The sequence below is a fragment of the Suricata suricatta genome, chromosome 2 (genome assembly GCF_006229205.1).
Source record: "Suricata suricatta isolate VVHF042 chromosome 2, meerkat_22Aug2017_6uvM2_HiC, whole genome shotgun sequence".
Classification (NCBI taxonomy): Eukaryota; Metazoa; Chordata; class Mammalia; order Carnivora; family Herpestidae; genus Suricata; species Suricata suricatta.
The window spans coordinates 87,768,250-87,789,333 of record NC_043701.1 but is presented as its reverse complement, the minus strand read 5'-3'; the positions used below and the strand labels follow the sequence as shown (position 1 = coordinate 87,789,333).

The following is a 21,084-nucleotide window of genomic DNA, read 5'->3' as shown; positions in this document are numbered from 1 at the left end:
CGCGAGGTGCCAAGCTGGATCCTGTGAGCATGTCTCTGGATGTGCGACTGCCTTTGAGATCCAAGGTGATGGGTGTGCCAAGGCCTCAAAGGACCTAGTCTTCCCGGGGGGCGTGGCTTTCTGCCGGGCGGGCGGGGCTTTTGTGGGAGGAGAGTCGCCGCAGAGGGGCTGCACGGAAGACTAGCGCCTGTGTCCCGGGAAAGGACGGCTGATCCCCCGAGCGAGGACACGCAGTGTCCCTGAAGACTGAGCAGGAAAGGACCGAGAAAGTCCTGTGATAAGAGGGCTGAGGTGTCCGCATTCTGCTTGCACCCACGGCCCGGGCTCTGCAACACCTTGGACCCCAAGCGCGGTGGCAGCGATGCTTAGCCGAGTCTGGGCGCTGGCGCTGGCTCTGATGCTCCTGGCCCCGGGGCAAGGTTGGCGAGGTAGGGCGCAGGCGAATGGGAACGCTGTGGGGGTGGGGGGACACTCGGGCCTTAGGGAGAAGGGGGCTGACTTCCTGGATGACACCGGAGCCGCCTTGTGCGTCCTATGGCCGCATCTGATACTTGTCCCTCAGCGGCCTCCGCCCTGCCCTACTGCCTTCTTTGAAGGGTCAGGTTGCACCCCTTCAGCTCTGCATATTTCTTCGTGCTCAGGCGCTTGCCGCCTCCTCTTCTCCCGCTCTAGAACCCTCAGTCCCGTTACTGTTCCTCTGTTTTGTTTCCTGCCGACATCCTGCTCTTTAAGGTCTCTAGTTTAATGTAAGAAACTTTTGCTGGATTTGCCAGGCATCCTAGCCGCAAGTGGAGCCGAATTATCCGAAGAGTTCAGTTCCAAACTGCTCAACAGGCACCGCACTACCACTCGACCGCTGGAAATAATTGATGAACATTTGATCTCTACAGTAATCAAAAAGTTCAGTTGTGTGTGTGATATTTTAGTATATCTGTTAGAATCCTTCTTGCTCTGCTGTAGAAGAGATCTCTACAAAAAGAAAAATTATATTTTTCAGAAATCTGATCTTTGTATATCTGCCCCCTGAAAAAGATACATTTATGATTGCTAAGGATATAATTTTGTCTTATCATCGATTTTACTAAGATAAATTTGCTCTGTAAAAAGAGGAGGGGGAAGAAAAAGCGCTTTCCCATGTAAATTTTTAAAAAGAATATTAAAACCCAATTTATTTCCTGAAATACTTTAACAAGGTATCATTAGTCTATACCTTCTTTGGTTTGCTTACAGATTCACAGATCTTCATGAAGAACTGTTAATCATGCATAGCATTAAATATGCATTTATCATAGTTAGATAAAATATTTCCAGAAAAATGACTAATATTTATAGAGAGAATTTGCTTTAATGTTTGCTATACAGCACAGAACTCCTCCTTGCCTTTATATAATAACCTTATAATTTCTCTACTGAGGACAAATATTAACCCTTACCAAGTCCTAAGCTCGCATCTTGGTAAAGTTGATAACTTTTTCGTATTTAAGAAAGATAGGAGGAGAGAGGAATAGAAAATACTAAATTTTTTCCAACAGCTTTATTGAAATACAATTTACTAGACCATACAAGTCACTCATTTACAATGTACAGTAGTTATTGGAGTGTACAGTGGTCTGGTATTTTTAGTATATTCACAGATATGTGCAACCACTACAATCAATTATAGAACATTTTTATCACCTCAAAAAGAAATACTGTGCTCTAGCTTTCTATCCCCTATTGCCTCCATTACGGTCTCACCTTTGCAACTATAAGCAATCTCTGGTCTATTTTCTGTTCTATGGATTTGCTTATTCTGGGTATTTTATATAAATGGAGTCATATAACAGACTGCCTTTTTGACTGACTTTATGTTTTATGCATTATGTTTTCAAGGTTCATCCATGTTGTGTTGTATTTAGTACTTCATCTCTTTTTATGGTGAAATAATTTTCCATTCTAAGTATTACCACATTTTATACATTCATCAGTTGATGAATATTTGGAGTGTGTCTCCACCTTTGGGCCATTTTTTAAAGTTTTTATTAATTTATTTTGAAGAGAGAGAGGGAACATGCAAATGAGTGGGGGAGGGCAGAGAGAGGGAGAGAGAGAATCCCAAGCAGGCTCCACATCATCAGCCTGAAGCTCAACAAGGGGGTCTCGAACTCTCCAACTGTGAGATCATGACCTGAGCTAAAATCCAGAGCTGGGCACTCTACTGATTGAGCCACCCAGGCACCCCACCTTTAGGCCATTATATGTAATACTACTGTGGACATCCTGGTACAAGCTTTTGTGTGAACACATGTTTTTATTTCTCTTAGGCATAGATATACCTAGAAGTGGAATTACTGGAGCATGGAGTAATTAATTCTGTTTAAAGTTAGGAGGAACATCTAGTCTCAAAGAAATCTGTGAGGGTTCTAATTCATCCACCTCCTTGTCGACATTGAGATTTTGATTTCAGTTATCCTATTTTGCATGAAGTGACGTTTCTTTGTGGTTTGTCGTGTTTTCATGGTGGCTAATAATGGCAAGCATTTTTTCATGTGTTTATTGGATACTGGTGTATCTTCTTTATTACTTCTATATTCTATATTCTATATTACTCAGATTCTTTGCCAATGAGTTGTATGAGTTACTTATGCATTATAGATACAGTTCTCTTACCAGATACGTGATTTGCAATGTTTTCTTATTCTCTGAATTGTCTTTTCACTTTCTTGATAATGTCTTTTGAAGCATGGAAGATTTTAATTTTAATGAAATCCAATTTGTCTATATTTTCTCTGTTGCTTGTGCTTTGTTGTCATTTCTTGGAATCTATTGCCAAATCTAAAGTCATGGAGATTTACCCAAATGTTTTTTTAAGAGTTTATAGGTATATCTCTTGTATTTTGGCCATTGATGATACATTTTGAATTAATTTTTATATATGGTATAACATGAGGGTCCAAGTTTATTCTTTTGGATGTGAATATCCAATTTTCTCAGCACCATTTGTTGAAAAGACTGTTCTTTCCCATTAAATTACCTTAGCACCCATGCTGAAAATCAGTTGAAAACCAATGATAGATACATGTGTTTATTTCTGGACTCTCAATATTATTCATTGATCTATGCTTATACTTATGTCAGCATTATTCTATTTTGATTGCTGATGCTTTGTAGTAAATTATAAAATAGGAAAATTTGAGTCCTCCTATTTTGTTTTCCTTTTTTAAAGACTAGGTTGGAGAACCAGGGGGAGCGGAGGAGGGAGAGAGAGTTGAGGAGAGAGAGGGATGCAAAACTTGAGAGACTATTGAATGCTGAGAATTAACTGAGGGTTGAGGGGGAAGGCGGAGGAGGAAAAGAGGTGGTGGTGATGGTGGAGGGCACTTAAGGGGAAGAGCACTGGGTGTTGTATGGAAAACAATTTGACAATAAAATATTATGGAAAAAAAGACTAGGTTAGCTATTAGAATTTCAAATTAGTTAGCCAGTTTCTACAAAGAAGTCACTTGGTATTCTGATAGACATTTGATGAACCTTCTTGCTAATTTGGGGCAATTGCGATCTTAACAATGTTAAATCTTTTGATCTAGGAATGTTTTGTGATATTTAGAGTATAAGTTTGTACTTTTTTGTTAAATTTATCCCTATTTTGTTCTTTTGAAGCTATGTAAGTGAAATCATTATTTTAAAGCTTATTTATTTATTTTGAGAGAACAAGAACACGTACATATGTGACTGGGGAAGGGGCAGACAGAGAGGGAGAGAGAGAATCCCAAGCAGGCTGCACTGTCAGTGCAGAGCTCCGAGTGGGGCTCAATGTGAGGTTCAGTCTTATGGACCAGGAGATCATGACCTGGGCCAAAATCAAAAGTCAGATGGATGCTTAACTGACTAAGCCACCCAAGTGCCCCAAAATCATTTTTAAAAATTTCATTTTCAGTCTTTTCTTTGCACATGTATAGGAGTATAATTAAATTTTGTATCTTGATTTTGTGTCCTGAACTGTTTCTAAACATGTTCATTGTAATTTTCGTGTGTGTGGATTTCTTAGGAATTTTTACATAAAAGATCATGTCATCTGTGAATAGAGGTAGTTTTACGTCTTAGGCATTCCTTATCTTAGGAGAAAGCATCCAGTCTTTCTTCAAGTATAATGTAAGCTGTAAGGTTTTTTTGTAGAGTCTCTTTATCAGGTAGATAAATCGCATTCTGTTTCTAGCCTTTATATATATATACATATATATATATGTATATATATATATATGTATATATATATATGCACACAGACATGTATGTACATATATACACACTCGTATATGTATACACATATGTTCTATATATGCATATATATATATACACACACATACACACACAGAGGGTGTTAAATTTTTCTCAGATGAGTTTTTCTGGATATTGAAAAGCATGTGTGGATTTTTATATTTTTATTCTATCAATATGGAATATTATGTTGATTAATTTTTGAATGTTAAATTAACCTTGCATACCTGGTTGAAATTCCACCTGGTCATGGTTTATAATTCTTTGTTTAATTTCTGGGTTCATGTTGCTAATATTTTGCTGGGGACATTTGCATCCATATTCAAAAGACACATTGGTTTGCAATCTTCTTGGCATATCTTTTTTCTGGTTTTGGTGGAATACTGGGCTCATAGAATGAGTCTGGAAGTGTTACATCCTTTTAATTTTTTTAACTTTATTTATTTTAGAGAGTGAGAGTGAGCAGGGGAGAGGGGCAGAGGGAGGGAGGGAGAGAAAGAGGGAGAGAGAGAGAGAAAAAGAGAGAGAGAGAGAGAAAGAGAGAGAGAGAGAGAGAGAGAGAGAGAGAGAATCCTAAGCAGGCTCCACACTCAGCATGGAGCAGGAATCGAGGCTCGATCCCACAGCCCTGGGATCATGACCTGAACCAAAAATCAAGAATTGGATGCCACCCAGGTGCCCCTAGTGTTCAATCCTTATATGTTATTTGGAAGTGTTTGTAAAGAAGTGGTATTATTCTTTAAATGTTTGGTAGAATGCAGCATCAGTATCATCCGAATCTGATTGTTTCTTTATGCATGTGTTGTATTGTATTTTTTTCACTCAGTATTTGTACATGATATAAATCTATTTGGATTGCTTATTTCTACTTGAGTCAGTTTTGTTGTTTGTGTCATTTTAGTAATTTTCCAGTCTCATCTAAGTTATCTAATTTATTGACATACGCCTGTCTATAACAATATTCCTTAATAAGATCTGTAGTGGTGTCTCCTATTTCATTTCCAACTCTGGTAGCTGAGTCTTTTTGTTCTCAGTCTAGTTAGAGTTATGCCAATTGTGTTGATTTTTTCAAAGAACCAGCTTTTGATTTCATTTATTTTCTCCATTGTTTTTCTACTCTCAATTTCATTAATTTCCTCTCTAATGTTTAACATTTCCTTTTCTCTACTGTCTTTAGATGTAGTATACTCTTCCTTTTCCCATTGTTTAAAGGTGAAAGGTCAGTTTATTACATTGAGATCTTATTCCTATCTACCTTAAGGATATATGTCTATAAATTTCCATCTAAATACTACTTTGACAGCCTCTCATAAATTTTGGTATACTGTATCTGTTTTAGTTTTTCAATGTATTCTCTCATTTTCCTCTTAATTTCTTTTTGACTCATCAATTATCTGGGTTGTTTAATATCCACATATTTGTAAGCTAATTAAATTTATTTTTGCTATTGATTTATAATTTCATTCCATTGTGGTAAGAGAACATATTTTGCATGACTTCTGTTTATTTTTTAATTTGTTGAGGTTTATTTTGTGGTCTAGTGTATTGTCTATCCTGGACAGTGTTTCATATGCACTTCAGAAGAACTATTTGCTTCTTTTGACAGGTGTGTCAAAATGTCTTTTGGGTCACGTTGGTTTATAGTATTGCTCTAGCTCTATTTCTTTGTTGATCTTCTGTATTTTTGTATTCATACTGAAAGTGGAATATTGAAGTCCCTAACTACTACTGTTAGGTATGTATTTTTTCCCTTCTGTTTCTGTAAGGTTTTATTTGATATATTTTCCTTTCTTATTGGGTGGGTGTGTGTGTGTGTGTGTGTTTCAGAATTGAATATCTTCCCCATGGATTGAACCTTTCATCATTACAAAATGCCTCTCCTTATCTCTGGTAACATTTTTAAAGATTTATTTTTGTCTGATATTTATATAGCCAATCTAGTTTTCTTGTGGTTGCTGTTTGCATGATGTTTTCCATACTTTTACTTTTAATCTATTTGTATTCTTTACAAGAGGCATTCAGGGGCGCCTGGGTGGCTCAGTCGGTTATGCCTCCGACTTCAGCTCAGGTCAGATCTCACGTTCGTGGGTTCGAGCCCCACATCAGGCTCTGTGCTGGCACCTAGCTCAGAGCCTGGAGCCTGCTTCCGGTTCTGTGTCTCCTTCTCTCTCTGCCACTCCCGCTCTCATGCTCTGTCTCTCTCTCTCTATCAAAAATAAATAAAACATTAAAAAAAATTAAAAAAAAAAACGAGGCATTCAGTCTGCCTGTTGACATACAAAAGAGGGCAAAGTAAAGAGATTTAACAAACTAGACATTCTCTATTTGACCTTGCTTTTCAGCTGTTTGTGTTGTTGCAGAACTCATAATTTTATTTTGAATATCAGAAGCTTTAGGGAAGCTAGAAAATTTTCAAATATTCAAAAATATTTGAAATTCCCATAGGGCAATATACCAAATGTTTTATAATTATAAACTCACATATTATGAAGTCCCTGTTTTCAGGCATAAAGCCTATTCATCTCTTAAAAATACAGTGATTTATCTGGTTTCTTAACATATATGTTTGTCTACCAATTATGAATCTTAAAGAATCCTAGTCATTGTGTAAAGCTAGAAAACAACCTAGTACATATTACCTTTTATCTACAAATAAAATTTGAACTTCAGTTCCTGCAGATTCTATTATTGGCTGTCTCACTTATTTGAATCCAGTGGGTATTCACATAAGTGGATATGTCAATTTAAGTGAATATTTTATGTGTACTTTTTTTACAAGGGAAAATTTATATTGGATGTTTGCTAGAAAGCTTAGCACTTCATTCATGTCATGAATGAGAGGGGCTTGCATTAGTATTTGAGGAGCCAAGTCCCCAAATTTCCAAATGGGAGCCAAAACTATCCTTATAATTATCACTTAGCTAATTGTGTACTGTATTCTAAAGTTCAGGCTGTCATCAGACTTTTAAGAGTATGGCTTACTCATTACCATTAAAATTTTTAAATTTTCTACAGAGATCTTGAACATTTTTAAAAAGATAGGTAGATTTTTTAGAAAAAAATGAAATGAGCAATACAAAAATATGGGTTATTATTAACTCTATGATTTAAGAATTTTTCTCTAAAATAAATATTAAATAAAAATAAATAAATGTTTAACAATTTCTGTGTAAATATTTTATAGTTCTTTAGTATTTCTGATGTTACACTGTGATTGCTACTACATTTATTACATCTTTAGCTTTGGACTAGAAAACAGTTATTCAAAGTGTAAAATCATAGGAAATGTGAGAGCTACAGAAGTACTTAAAAAGAAAAAATACTGCACAGAATAAAGATGGACTCGGGGCGCCTCGGTGGCTCAGTCAGTTAAGTCTCCGGCTTCAGCTCAGGTCAGATCTCACGTTTGTGGGTTCGAGCCCCATGTCAGGCTCTGTGCTGACAGCTAGCTCAGAGCCTGGAGCCTGCTTCTGGTTCTGTGTCTCCTTCCCTCTCTGCCCCTCCCCCTCTCATGCTGTCTCTCTCTGTATCAAAAGTAAATAAAACATTAAAAAAAAAAAAAAGAATAAAGATGGACTCAGTGACTTTTTCCCCCAAGATAAAATTCTATGCAGGAAAGAGAACAGAGAAAACATTTCAATAATTCATGCAAACCTCACTAGGAATCTCTTTTTAAAGATTGTCTTAGTTTCTAACCAGGTACAATGTTTCTAACCAGGTAGTATTGATAGGATTTTAGAGTTATTTCAAAATTAGATGAAATGATAGCACATCCCCTGAGTTCCATCCATACACATTTTATGAAATATTTATCCAGTGTTGACAGATTGTGATCATTAAAGTCAATAGAGCTTTTTGGATTACATTTTTCTTGGGAAATTTAAAACTGGTGGAGCAAGAGATAAAGGAAGAGGAAATTTTGTGCTCATTCTTAAATTTTCTTACTCTAAAAATTTTTTTAAGAACACTACATTTTGTACAGTTTAATTGCAATATCTACAAACCAAAACATAAAGAGCAAAAAATTATAATAATGTTATAAGCTACACTTATGATATCGACTTACAAACTATTATTTCTAGTTTATGCTCTTATTCATTTAAGTTCAGAAATTGATTTTGATTGAAAAACACTTCTGTAACCTAAATTATGTATGTATGTTTGAGAGTTTTGTTCAGTTAGATAAATTTGTCCCACGTGAGGTACTTTAGTAATGATTGGATTTTTCTCTCCTGTTTCAATTTCATAGATACTATTTTTATTATAGTGCTTTCCTTCAATGTACTGAATAGCTAATATTTGGAGATTTTCTACCTACTGTGCCAACAAGAAACCCTGATATCCAAATAAGGAGAGTTTCTGTGCTCCTTATCATTTGAGAATACAGGAAGCTCAAACAAGAGTTATATTTCTAGGGTAACTGTTTTTACTACCTTTGTTTCTCTTCTTGATGGGAAGAGGAGCGTGATGTTCTGCCTCTGTGGGTTTGACAGAAGTATCTCCCAGGCCAAGTGCTGCTGAGAAGATGGCTTCCCAAAAACTACAGAATTCTTTTTTTTCTCCAGGGTGTTTTCTGTTTCTCCTTCAAAACTGTACCCTTGCACCCCATTCCTCTTCCTGTGTTTGGTAATAAGAAAGGATTTCAAAAATTCATCTTTAAAAAATAAAGCTTGAAAAATGTATTCTTTCCTGTACTGAATAATGCAGGAAGCTTCAGTAGGAGGACATTTTGTAAAGATTGGATTGGCATTAAAAGCTTAATTTGTTGCCTTCCAGGACTCGGTAGAGATGGGTCTTGAGGGGCATATAGCCACTGGGTAGGAAAGCAGGTCATGCAGGGTCAATAATGGCATTCAAACCTTGAAGGCCATCCCCAAAAGAAGGCTTGTAGGGACTGTGACTTCAGATGGCAAGAACAAAAAATACCTACGTCAACCGTGATCAGCAATATTGCTTGCCAATTAAATGAAAATAAAATTCTTGAACTTAAGTACCTCAAAAATACATTCTACAATTTGCTAACTGGATTATTGCATTTATGGAAAGTGCAAGTCATCTTTGACTTACTAAGAGACCCGGACATTTCCAGATGATCCTTATGTGCAGTTGTCGGTTATTTTGTTTAATTTGGGGGAAAGAATCAATTTTAATTGAGGACTAACCTATGTTAATGAAGAAAACACATACATGAGACACTGTCTTTCCCTCCTAGCTCAGGAGTGCTCTCCTGGGGGACACCAGTTTCTCCAGAGCCCTTACCGAAGTGTGCATTTTGACTCATTGCATCTCCAGCATTCTCCCTTTCAAGACCTGATATGTGACCATTCCCTGTCCCCTGGATGGTATCGGTTTCTCATCTTTGACAGACCTGCTGAGATGCCAACCAAGTGTGTTGAGGTATTTGAACTAAGAACTACATGTGCTTTTTCTTATATATGTTTTCATAAGGGTTGAATCTTGTTACAACCAGTTTATTTCTCACTTTGAAATACTATTTTGTTCTTGTATCAAGACTGAGTTAACCCAAAGGGGTATCTCCATGTTTCCTGTTCTCATGATAATAGTAATAATAATGGTTAATGTTATGCTCATGCAGTCCACCAAGGGTTTTTACCTACAATATCTTACGTAGTTTTTACAATAAGTCTACAATATAATCTGTTGTCATTATTTCCATCATTTAGCACAGGAAACATAGACTCTTAGGTAAAAGACTCCTACTAGAGTTACCCAACTAGCCAGTCAAACACCCAAGTTTTGATCACAGGTCACCAGTCTCCAGGGCTCACTTACGGAACCATAAGTAACCTGCAAACAGTAAAATACTGTGTATTCTAAGTGCTTCATTTCTTGTCAGTCTTAAATAGAAGGTTCATTCCCCTTATTGTTACCTATGTTTTGTGAATTATGCAGAAGCAGGAATTATTTTCCCTTTTAAACATGTAATGTAAAAAAAAAAAAACCTCGGTAAAGATATCCAAATTTTAACAGTATTTAATTTTAAATGGTGACATTGTGGTATCTTATTTTTTCCTTATTTTTTTTTTGCTTGTCAATTTTGTGGCATTTTGTTTGCAATAAACTTAAAAAAATAATAATTTAAAAGTAAAATTAGAGGAAATTACACGAAATCCTCTACATCCTTAAATATTTGTGGTTTTTTGGCTGAACTAGCTGTAGTTGATCTAGAAATTCACACAAATATAAATGTAAGCTGTGCCCCAGTGTGGGTCTGTGCCCCAATGAGGAAATGTTCTCTGCCCCTACTCTTTCATTTCATACTTGAGCCAAGGCTTCATAGCCTCTAACTGGAGAATTGATTTTTTTTTAACTCTACAGGATAATACATGTCTATGTAAGTGTCTATTTATGATGCTTAAAGTAACTCGTGCACTGTAGAAAACTTAGAAAATAAAAGACGTGTAATATACTAACATTCATTTATCATTGCCCTACACAATCATACCACCATTAACATTTGCTATCATTCCCTCTTTTCATATTGTTTTTTTAAGATTCATGCTACATGTTCGGTTGCACAACATGCTTTTTTTTTTTTCAGGTACTGTTCAAGTTTTAGCATTTTCCTATGCTGTTAGAAAATTCTTTAAAATTAATTTTGAACATAAGATGCTATCATATTTTTACTTAAACCATACCCATATGTAGTTTAAACCACATATTTAAAACTTTGCCACAGGGACGCCTGGGTGGCTCAGTCAGTTAAGCGTCCAGCTTCCGGCATTGGCTCAGGTCATGATCTTACGATTCGTGGGTTCGGGGGTTCAAGCCCAGCATCGGGCTCTGTGCTGGCAGCTAGCTCAGAGCCTGGAGTCTGCTTCAGATTCTGTGTCTCCCTCTCTCTCTGACCCTCCCCTGCTCATGCTGTCTCTCTCTGTCTCTCAAAAATAAATAAAAAACATTAAAAAAAAAATAAAACATTGCCACATTCAGGCTTTTGTTACAGTAAGTAACTCTGCAATTAGCAAATGTGCACATGAATCAGTTATATTGCAGTGTATTTAGTAAGATTATTTTTATAAGTAAAATTAGTGAAGGTTAATTGTCTTTTTGGTACATATCATCGTTTTTTAAAAATATGCTAATTTGCACTTAAGTAGCAGTAGATAAAAGTACCTTTTCTAATAATGTTTATTTAATTTAAGAGAGAGAGAGAAAGAGAGAGGAGACCACGAAGGAGGAGTAGAGAGGAAGAGAATCCCAAGTAGGCTCAGTCCTGTCAGTGTGAAACTCAACACAGGGCTCAATTTCATGAACCGCAAGATCATTAACTGAAATTAAACCAAGAGTCAAATCCTTAACCTACTGAATTACCCAGGTGCTCTTATGATCTTAGTTTTTAAGTGGGGTAATAGTATATCATTAAGATAAAATAAGAAGTATAATAATGTGACAATATAATCCTATTAACAAATAATTTTTCCTTAATTCTTATTTGTCTTACATTTTAAAAATTACTATTCAAACACAAATATCAGTCTATTCCTTTATGATTTCCTTTGCTTTTAAGAATGGAAATAATAATATTGAGCATTATAATCGGGCAAACAATTACTTAGTCATTACTATTTGGAAATTATGTTGTGTATATAATTATGTTTATAGCTCACCATAGTACAGTGAGGTACATTCCACAATCCACCTAGAACAAAAGGAAAGGATGTTGAGTGCGTTACCCAAGGTCATGCATTTAGCAAGTGTCTGGGTCTTTCCCAAGTCATATATAGTTTCTTCTTATTTTTCCTGGGTTAGTTTTCTATTTAATTCTATTTTCCATCTTGAAATTATTTTGATAATTGGCTTCAAGTGAGGCCTTAACTTCATTTTTTTTCAAAATTTCCAAACAGTTGTTTCATCACCAAATTTTGAACAACCCTTTCCTTCTCCCCTGATTTTTGATGCCTTTTGAACCCTGCTTTAACTTCTTACATGTACTATATCCAGTAATTTTAGAAGAAATCTCCAAGGTGAATTTATCTTTTTGCTGTGTATTGAGATTTTTTGCCTATCTTATCTTAGAATGTATTGCTATGGCAGTACATTATCTCATACTGAATTTCTGTTGTTCATAATATAAAAGTAACAGAATAAGTTTAAATTGAATAAGATTATATTAACTATGAGCAATCTACTTTAAATTTAATATTCCATAAAGTTACTCTTATAGTACAGATACAAGTTATTAGATTTTTAGTGATAATTTCATATTTTAATGGTGATTTAGAATAATGCAAAGATGATTTATCACATGTGAAAATAACTTGGATTTTCAACTTTTGTTTTCTCTGTTGAAAAAGATGAATCACTGTGGAACACAGGCCCCCATTTGGCTGTCCCTGAGAGATTCAGAGACACTGCCTTCACCTGGAGGGATCAAGCAACTGACAGCTTGTGCCACATGGCAGTTTTTGTTTAATGCTACAAAAGACTGCTGTCTTTTTCAAATCCCAGTGTCTGTAAGAAACTGTGGGAAATTTTTTGTATACTTACTACAGCCCACTCAAGGATGTATGGGATATTGTGCAGAAGGTAAGAAAACATAAGTAATATCCATGAACTGCTAGTCACAGAACTGTGTGTGTTGATGTGTTTGGGCCATTGTCTGGACAGGTTGTGTTGAGATAATATAAATCTAGCTAAGAGTCTTGGTCTGCCACTATTGCTAGAATGAAGCTAAATTTCTGGTTTAGGTTGGCCAAATCTGTTTAGGATTCTTTACCAAGACCTTAAGATCATCAAAAATATTTGCTGCTGTGAAAATATCAAAGCAGATTTCTTGCCATTCCTCCCCTTGAACATAATGATTGAGTTTGTTAAAACTTCTTTGGTTTCCTCATGCTTTTTCACCATTTTTAATTAAAGGATGAGGATAGTGAGTAAAAGATGTCATAGACTCTGAATCTAGAGTTCTCTCTTGTCCAGCCACAGAGCAGACAGAGGATTGAAATGCGAGAGAGACTTATGTGCGGGAGGAGACAAGAGCCCCAAGTAAGGGTCTTTACTCTGTTTTTATTAGGATCAGGCTTACCAGAGTGAGGAACATGCACAAAAAGACAAGAAACCATGAACTTTAACTCAGAGGTGTCAGGGGAAGGGGGTTTTGAAGATACGCGTTGTTAGAGATTTGGGTCAATATGAAATAAAGTCCTGGTGCTGGGCAGATGGTTGTTTAAGGCAGGCCTGAGTCTGTATATCCTAGCTAGCCTAGTGGATAAGATAGACCAAGCATGCCACTTCAGGGTCAACAAGGCACCTTTCTTTTACTAACTAGCTCTGCTCTGGGCAACTTTACCCAGCTGAAGTCTGTAGGCCCGTTTACCTATTTAGCTATTTTGGTCCTTCCTTCCTGTGAAAGCAGCTTTCTGCTATTTTACTAAGTTGCAAGGCACTTGGACCTTGAGTACCTAATCTTATAATCTTGGATGTTTTCATCCTGTGGCTTTCTATTTCTTTATACCATGTTAATCCATTGATGCAAGCTCAGGGCATTTCTAAGCTTACTCCCCACAAAAAGATATCATGAAAATGTTTTATATTATTTCACCTTTTATTCATTAATATTGATTGAATGTTTATCCTGTGCCAGGAGTTATTTTAGGCCTTAGGGTTATGGTAATGAACAAGACAAATGAGATATCTTCCCTCATGGAACTCACATTCTAGTGTAGTGCCTCAAGACAACATATAAAATAAACTGAATATGACTCAAAGAATAAAATAAATATCTACAAGTTCATACTATATCAAGACATGATTAGAGAAATAAATTGTTGGAAGAAAGGAGACAAACTTTCCTTAAAGAAGAACTGCAAATATTTGTAGCTAGTATCCCACCTAGAAGATGGAACCTAATTCCTTTCATTTTGATTGTGGGCAGTACTTAGTAACTTATTTCCAAATAATAGTGTACATAAAGGAAAATATATTGATTTTTATCATGGAGACACCTAGTAGACACTATGTTAATCAAGTGATCAAGGTTAATATTATGAGTGATAATGTATGTTATTATCAGTTACCTGTTGATAACATGCAATAACATGTACTTCTCCTTTGTGGTACTCATTCCTAAAATCCATAAGTCCAGTGTATGCATGAGAAAATTCACATAAATCCAAAGTGGGAAACATTATACAAAATACCTGAAAAATACTCTTCAAAAATATCAACATCATGGAAAGCGATGAAAGAGTGAAAAAACTGTCACAGATTGGAAAAGATTAGGGAAACATGATGAATATTGCAATATGATGATATCCCGAATTGAATACCAGAACAGAAAAGAATGTTAGTGGAAACTGGCAATATCCAAATAGAGTGTCCAGTTTACTTAAGAATATGGTTCTACCTGGGGTGCCTGGGTGGATCAGTTGGTTAAGCATCTGACTCTTGATTTCAGCTTAGATCATGATCTCATGGTTTGTGAGTTCAGGCCCCACATTGGGCTCAGGCTGACAGCATGGAACCTGCTTAAGATTCTCTTTCTCCCTCTCTCTCCCCACTCCATCAAAAAATAAGTAAATAAAATAAACTTAAAAAAAGAATAGAGTCCTGAGATCAGTTTTAGTTTTAACAAATGTATCATGGTTTTGTAGTATGTCAATATTCATGGAAAGGGTATTATTACCAGAAAGATCCATATTATCTTTGCAATTTTATGTGCACTCAAAATTACTTTTAAATAAAATGCTTATCACAAACTGAAAATAAAAAATAAAGTTACTTTTGGAAGCAGAATGTGTTATAAATTAGAAAATATGGGTAAGTATAATAGTGATTGGCACAAGAGTGCTATCTTACACAGAGTCCCTGAAGAAGGTCTCTCTGAACAGTTGAGAAACTTGAGCTGAACTCTGAATGAGAATGAACCACACATGAAAACATATGGGGAAAAAATTCTAGGTAGAAAGAAAAACAAATGCCAGTGTCCTTAGATAGGTATGAAGATGGCTGTTCAGTGAACTGAAGGGGGAAAACATGGCAGAAAGACTGAATGGATGAGACTTCAGAGATGAGATCAGAGAAGAAGAAAGGGGGAAGAATCTGTAGGGTATCTTGACCATGGAAAGAACTTAGATTCAGTCACAACTGCAGTATAAAGCCTTATAGCATTTAAAGTAGGTGAATGTGGTCTACGGATTGTATTTTTAAAACTCCATCTAAGAGGCTGTGGAAAGACCGTGGTGGCTCAAAGTTTTGAAAAGGAGGGAACAGTTTAGACTAGTGACAAAGGAAAGAAGTTATTGAGTTGGGATGTCTTTTGGAGGCAGAGCTCATGCACTGGATGTGGGAGAAGATGGAAAGAAAGGAACCAAGGACAAGGCCTAGGTTTTTTGTTTGAGCAATTGAAATAGGAAAGTAACACATTGGTTGGGGAGAGAGAGGAATGAAGAGTTCTGTTTTGGTCTGTTATCTAAGAGAGGACATGAGATATGCAGATATAAAATGCACATCAGATTCATAAGACTACCACTGCCTTGTTGACTAAGGACGTTGGAGAATAGGGTGCTTGTGGGTAGTTCCCATAATACACCATCATGGAGCTCAAAACAGATAATTGAACGTAATGAGTTTTTTTGTTTCTTTTTCTTTGTACTCAACTGTGACTATGAAATCCTTGAAGACAATGTACCCTTCATATCAGGGTCATATGACCTCATGTCTGGAACAAAGTAGGACAAACAAATGTATATTTATTAGAAGTATTTACTAGAACTAGTGACCCAACTCCTCAGATACAAGGAGCTCAAAATAAAATGGTTGGGGATGGAGGGAGAGTGCTGATATGTGACCAAATTATGGGAGGAAATTAACCTCCCTTTACTATGTTATCTGGGCTCCCCCATATGTAGGAGACTGAAAATGCTAGGAGACATTATTGTGGATTAGTTGTCTTAAACTAGGCAAACACTTGATTCAGGAAACAATGACAATTGTATTAGTAACATGTATGAATATTTTCATCTTGAGGCTGTTAGATTGTCCAAATTAAAAAAAAAAAAAAAAAAAACAGATGTGGCAAAACAATGGCACAGAATATACGTGGAACCACAAACTGCAACAAATGGTGTGAATGAGAAGATTAGAAGTTGCTGTAAGGGTGCCTGGGAGTCTCAGTTGAGTGTCCAACTCTTGGTCTTGACTCAGGTCATAATCCCAGGGTCGTAGGATAGAGACCCACAGCTCTGTGCTGAGCAGTCTGCTTGGGACCTCTCTCTCTCTCTCTCTCTCTCTCTCTCTCTCTCTCTCTCTCTCTCTCTCTCCCCCCCCCTCTCTCTCTCTCCCTCCTGCCCCTCTCCCCCACTCATATTCTCTTTCTCTAAAATAAAAAAAATTTTTTTTTAAGTTGCTCCAAATGAGAACACCAGAGGTGCGGGAGGATGAAATTTATAATGAGATGCCACCTGAGAAAGTTTCTTCTGAGAACAGGGTGTTGACATTGAGAGTCTGAGGGCAAATAGTCCTGAGTCAGATAAAGAGTGTGGGGAAGAACATCCCAGATAGCAACAAAAACCCATAAAAGGCTTTATGGCCATGAGTGTGTTGTTGCTCCAAGAGTGAAAGCAGCACAGAGAGGTTGGATTGCAGAGTGAGGGAGAGCGTTCCAAGACATGGGTTGGAAAGGCAGCAGGGCCTGCTGGTTAGGGAATTCTTCATTTTATTCTCTGTGCTTTGAGAAGTCTTAGGAGAATTATCATGAGAGCTTTAGCCAGTAAATCTTCACATTTCTTACACAGCTGCTGGCAAGCTGAACCTGGCTGAAAGCAGTATGTTCAATAAAGAAGGACAGCATCTGCTCAGCTAATAGAGCTAATGTTGTTCATTGAGGAGAGAATCCAGAGAGATACATCTAGAGTGGCCAAGATGAAAGATTTGAAAAATGTCTTTTTAGTATATTTCATTATTCTTGTCATCAAAATAGTTAATTTTTACAAAATTTAAAATAATATTTCTAAGCATTTGTGGAAAATTGTGTAGGTGTTTCAATGGGAAAAAAACAACAATATACCTATATTATTTTAATAAATATTGGTTACTATTAACAATGAGAACAACTTTTATATCACAGAATACCATAAAAGTAATCACTTCAAAAAATTATTTAGATTGAAATTAAAAACTCAATACATATAATTTGCATTTTTATGACATGCTCTTAAAACTTAAAAGAAATTTCCTATTAATGTCATTTCCACTTATTCAATTTCTCAAGCTTGAATATTCAAAATTATTTCTCTTATTCTTCATATTAAAGTCCTCCTACTGGTTTTAAGTAAAGAGAATTTCTTGGAGAAGATTGTTATCTTTTACTCTTTGTATGTAAGTTATTAATCAGATATACACATGAATTATCCTCTTAGTTGTGCCAATAAAAGCTTATCTTGAAACATTATTTTAGACTTGAATTAGACTTCTCGGATAGCAAACAGAAATGAGTCACACAAAACATTTCAGTGTCTCTTTCTCTTGCTTATCAATCTGAAGCAGATGTTCCCTGCTGATGGTGACTTGGCCATTTACAATGTCAGGCTGTGGTCTCTGTGAGTCTCTAGGCTTTTCCTTCACAGTGACAAGATGAAGGTCCAGCTTAGCCCTTTATGTGCATTTTAGACAGGATAAAAGGGAAAGCCTAAAGGATAAGAAGAAAGCTTGTGCTAACTGGAACTTACCTCCCTTTAAGGAGCTTCGTTGGAAGAAGTCGTATCACAACTACTTCAGAAGAATTCTTTGGCTTACCTCTGTCTTCAGAGGCAGTCTGTGATATCTACTTTTTTACTTGGATATACTTCTATCACCAACTAATAGACTATTGGGTAGGCAACAATAAATCAGGCATATTTAACTTAAAAATCATCAAAACAGAAGTGCCTCGGTGGCTCAGTTGGTTAAGCATCCAACTTGGGCTCAGTTCATCATCTCACAGTTTGTGAGTTTTCATAGCCTCATGTTTGGCTCTGTGCTGAAAGCTTAGAGCCTGGATCCTACTTCAGATTCCGTCTCTCTCTCTCTCTCTGTCTTTCTGTCTCTCTCTCTGTCTCTCTCTCTCTCTCTCTCTCTATGCCTTTCCCCACTAAACTTCTGTCTGTCTCTGTCTTTCTCTCTCTCAAAACTAAATAACATTAAAAAAGTTTTTTAAATCATAAAAACAAAACTCAAAGTAAAATATTTCCATTTTAATAATATATTGTCATTACTGTTTTGTTTTTTATAACTTACATAGAATTTTCACACAGTATATTTACAATTTCTCTAAGGCAAATAAGAAAAGAAATGTAAATTCAAGATTATACTTATAATCAATGCCATTCGAGCAAAAAGATTTATATATGTTATTGAGAAGAACTCATTGGAAGTTTTTTCACATTTTCCATATTTCCACTTAGCAAGCTGGTTAGATTTTTATGCTATACATGAAGAGGCATTATATCAATTGGAAGTAGACTCTGAGAAATTGAGGACATATACCCTCAGCACCCACTAAAATATATGTGTGTATCTAATAGCCAATAAAATAGAGAAGATGCACAAAATACACATTTTTTAAAGATGCGGAAGCAGGTGAAAAGTGCCAAAAGAACAAATAGGAAACAGCAATATGATAGATTTCAATCATAGAATATCAACAATTATATTAAATATATATCATCTAAATATCCCAATTGAAGGTCAGAAATTTTCAGATTGGATAATAAAAATAGCACCCAACTATATAGGTTGCCCAGAGAAGCCCATTTTATGTAGTTATGAAAATGTAGTTATGAATATGGGGAAAGAAAAAGATAGACGTAGGTGCCACAAATCACAAGAAATCTAGGGTGGCATTATACATACTAGACAAAGTAAATTATTGAGCAAAGAATATCACCTAGAAGAATAATGGTCATTTCCTAAGGACAAAAGGATCAATTGAACAACAGGATAAAACAGTTCTAAATACCTATGTACCTAATAAGAGAATTCAAAATACAGGAAGCAAAACTTATAGATTTTTAAGAAGAAATAGACAAATTTATGGTTCATGGTGGAGATTAACACCCATCAGTCAATAATTGAGTGTATAGAAACAAAACCAAAAAAATAGAGGAGTCTGGAAAGACTCTATCAACCAACTTGATCTAAATGGCATTTAGAGAAGATTCCACAAATGATAGAAGAGCCCATATGCTTTACAAGTGCACCAATATAAATTTTAAAAACCCCTCAGTTTATATGTTAAGCAACTAGAAGTAGCACCAATGAGACCAAAGTAAGCAGAATGGAAATAATGATCAGAGTAAAAATCAATGGAATAATACACAAAATGAAAAATAAGTAAAAAAAAAAAAAAAGGAAATACAGAAATTTCCAATATTAGGAGTAAGAGAGGTGATAAAATAAAATAGGTATTAAGAATTAAAGAATAAAGAATTATTATGAGTAATTGCTAGTACACTTAACAACTTAAATGAAGTAGACATATTTCTTGAAATACACAGATACCAGAGCTCACTCAAAAGAAAAAAGATAATTTCAGTGACCCTAAATTTGTTAAACAAGTTGTATTTCTGGTTAAAATGCATCCCACAGAGAAAACAAAACAGGACAAAATAGACAAGAACCCTGGCCCAGATGGATTGGGAATGCTTCCAAATAATAAAGGAGGAAATAATACCAATTTTACACAACTTCAGAAAAATTTGTGATAGAAAAATGAGTAGTGGGGACCAAAAAACTTCTGTAGAGCCAACATGACTCAAACTAAAAGCAGACAGACATTACAAGAAAACTATATCCCTCATGCATATAGATGCAGATGATAAGATCATCTATTTAGAAAACCCAGTGGAATCTGCAAAATAGTTACTAGAGCTAGTAAGAAGTAATACTGAAAAAAAATCAACATATAAAACTCATTCATATTTCTTTATATATATAACATATATTCATATATTCTTTATATATATTTAGCAGGAATTTTATCTAGAAATACCATCTATAGTACCAAGCATATGAAATGCTTAGGAATAAATATGGAGAAAGATGTAAAACAGCTATAAAGTGAAAGCAGTAAAACTTTCCTGAGAGAAATTGGAAACTTTAAAATACTGGAAAGATAAACCATGTTTATGAAACAAAGATCCAATGTTAAGAAATCAATTTTCAAAATAATGTATAGCTCTAAAACAGTTTTAATCAATACCTCAGCAAGATTTTTCTTGTAGAGATTGACAATTCCTAAAATTTATATGGAAATACAAAATACCTACAGTACCCAAAACACTACTATGTTGATAAAGAAAAGATTTGGGCAATTTATAGTAACTTTCAGACTTATTCTGAAGTTACAGTAATCTATAAAGTGTTATGTTTACATCAAGATACATCAGTGGAAAAGAATAGAGTCCAGAAATAAATCAACACACATATAATTAACTGATCTTCAACACTGTACATGGTCAATTCTTTAGAAAAAGGACAGTAGTTTGAACAAATTGTATATCAATATACAAATTTAAAAAATGAACTCTGATCAAAATGCAAATAAAAACATAACTCAGTGAATCATTAGTTTGACTTGCAAGTAAAACACAAGTTGAAATGATGTTTAAAAATCATGACTAACTGATCCCGTTCACGATTGCACGAAAAACCATCAAATACTTAGGAATAAACCTAACCAAGGATGTAAAAGACCTATATGATGAAAACTATAGAAAACTTATGAAAGAGATTGAAGAAGACACCAAGAAATGGAAAAATATTCCCTGTCCTCATGGATAGGAAGAATAAACATTGTGAAAATGTCATTACTACCCAAAGCAATCTACA

The 21,084-nt window shown here is 35.5% G+C and overlaps 1 protein-coding gene across 1 annotated transcript in view; it reads left to right on the top strand.

Annotated features, from left to right (window-relative positions):
* The first annotated feature begins 361 nt into the window (after positions 1-361).
* The window catches only part of VWDE (von Willebrand factor D and EGF domains), a 73,481-nt gene continuing 52,758 nt past the window's right edge, over positions 362-21,084 (top strand). The window contains exons 1-3 of the mRNA XM_029957382.1: positions 362-428; positions 9,467-9,651; positions 12,573-12,804. Coding sequence (XP_029813242.1) covers positions 362-428; positions 9,467-9,651; positions 12,573-12,804 — 484 coding nt within the window. The remainder of the gene's footprint in view (positions 429-9,466; positions 9,652-12,572; positions 12,805-21,084) is intronic.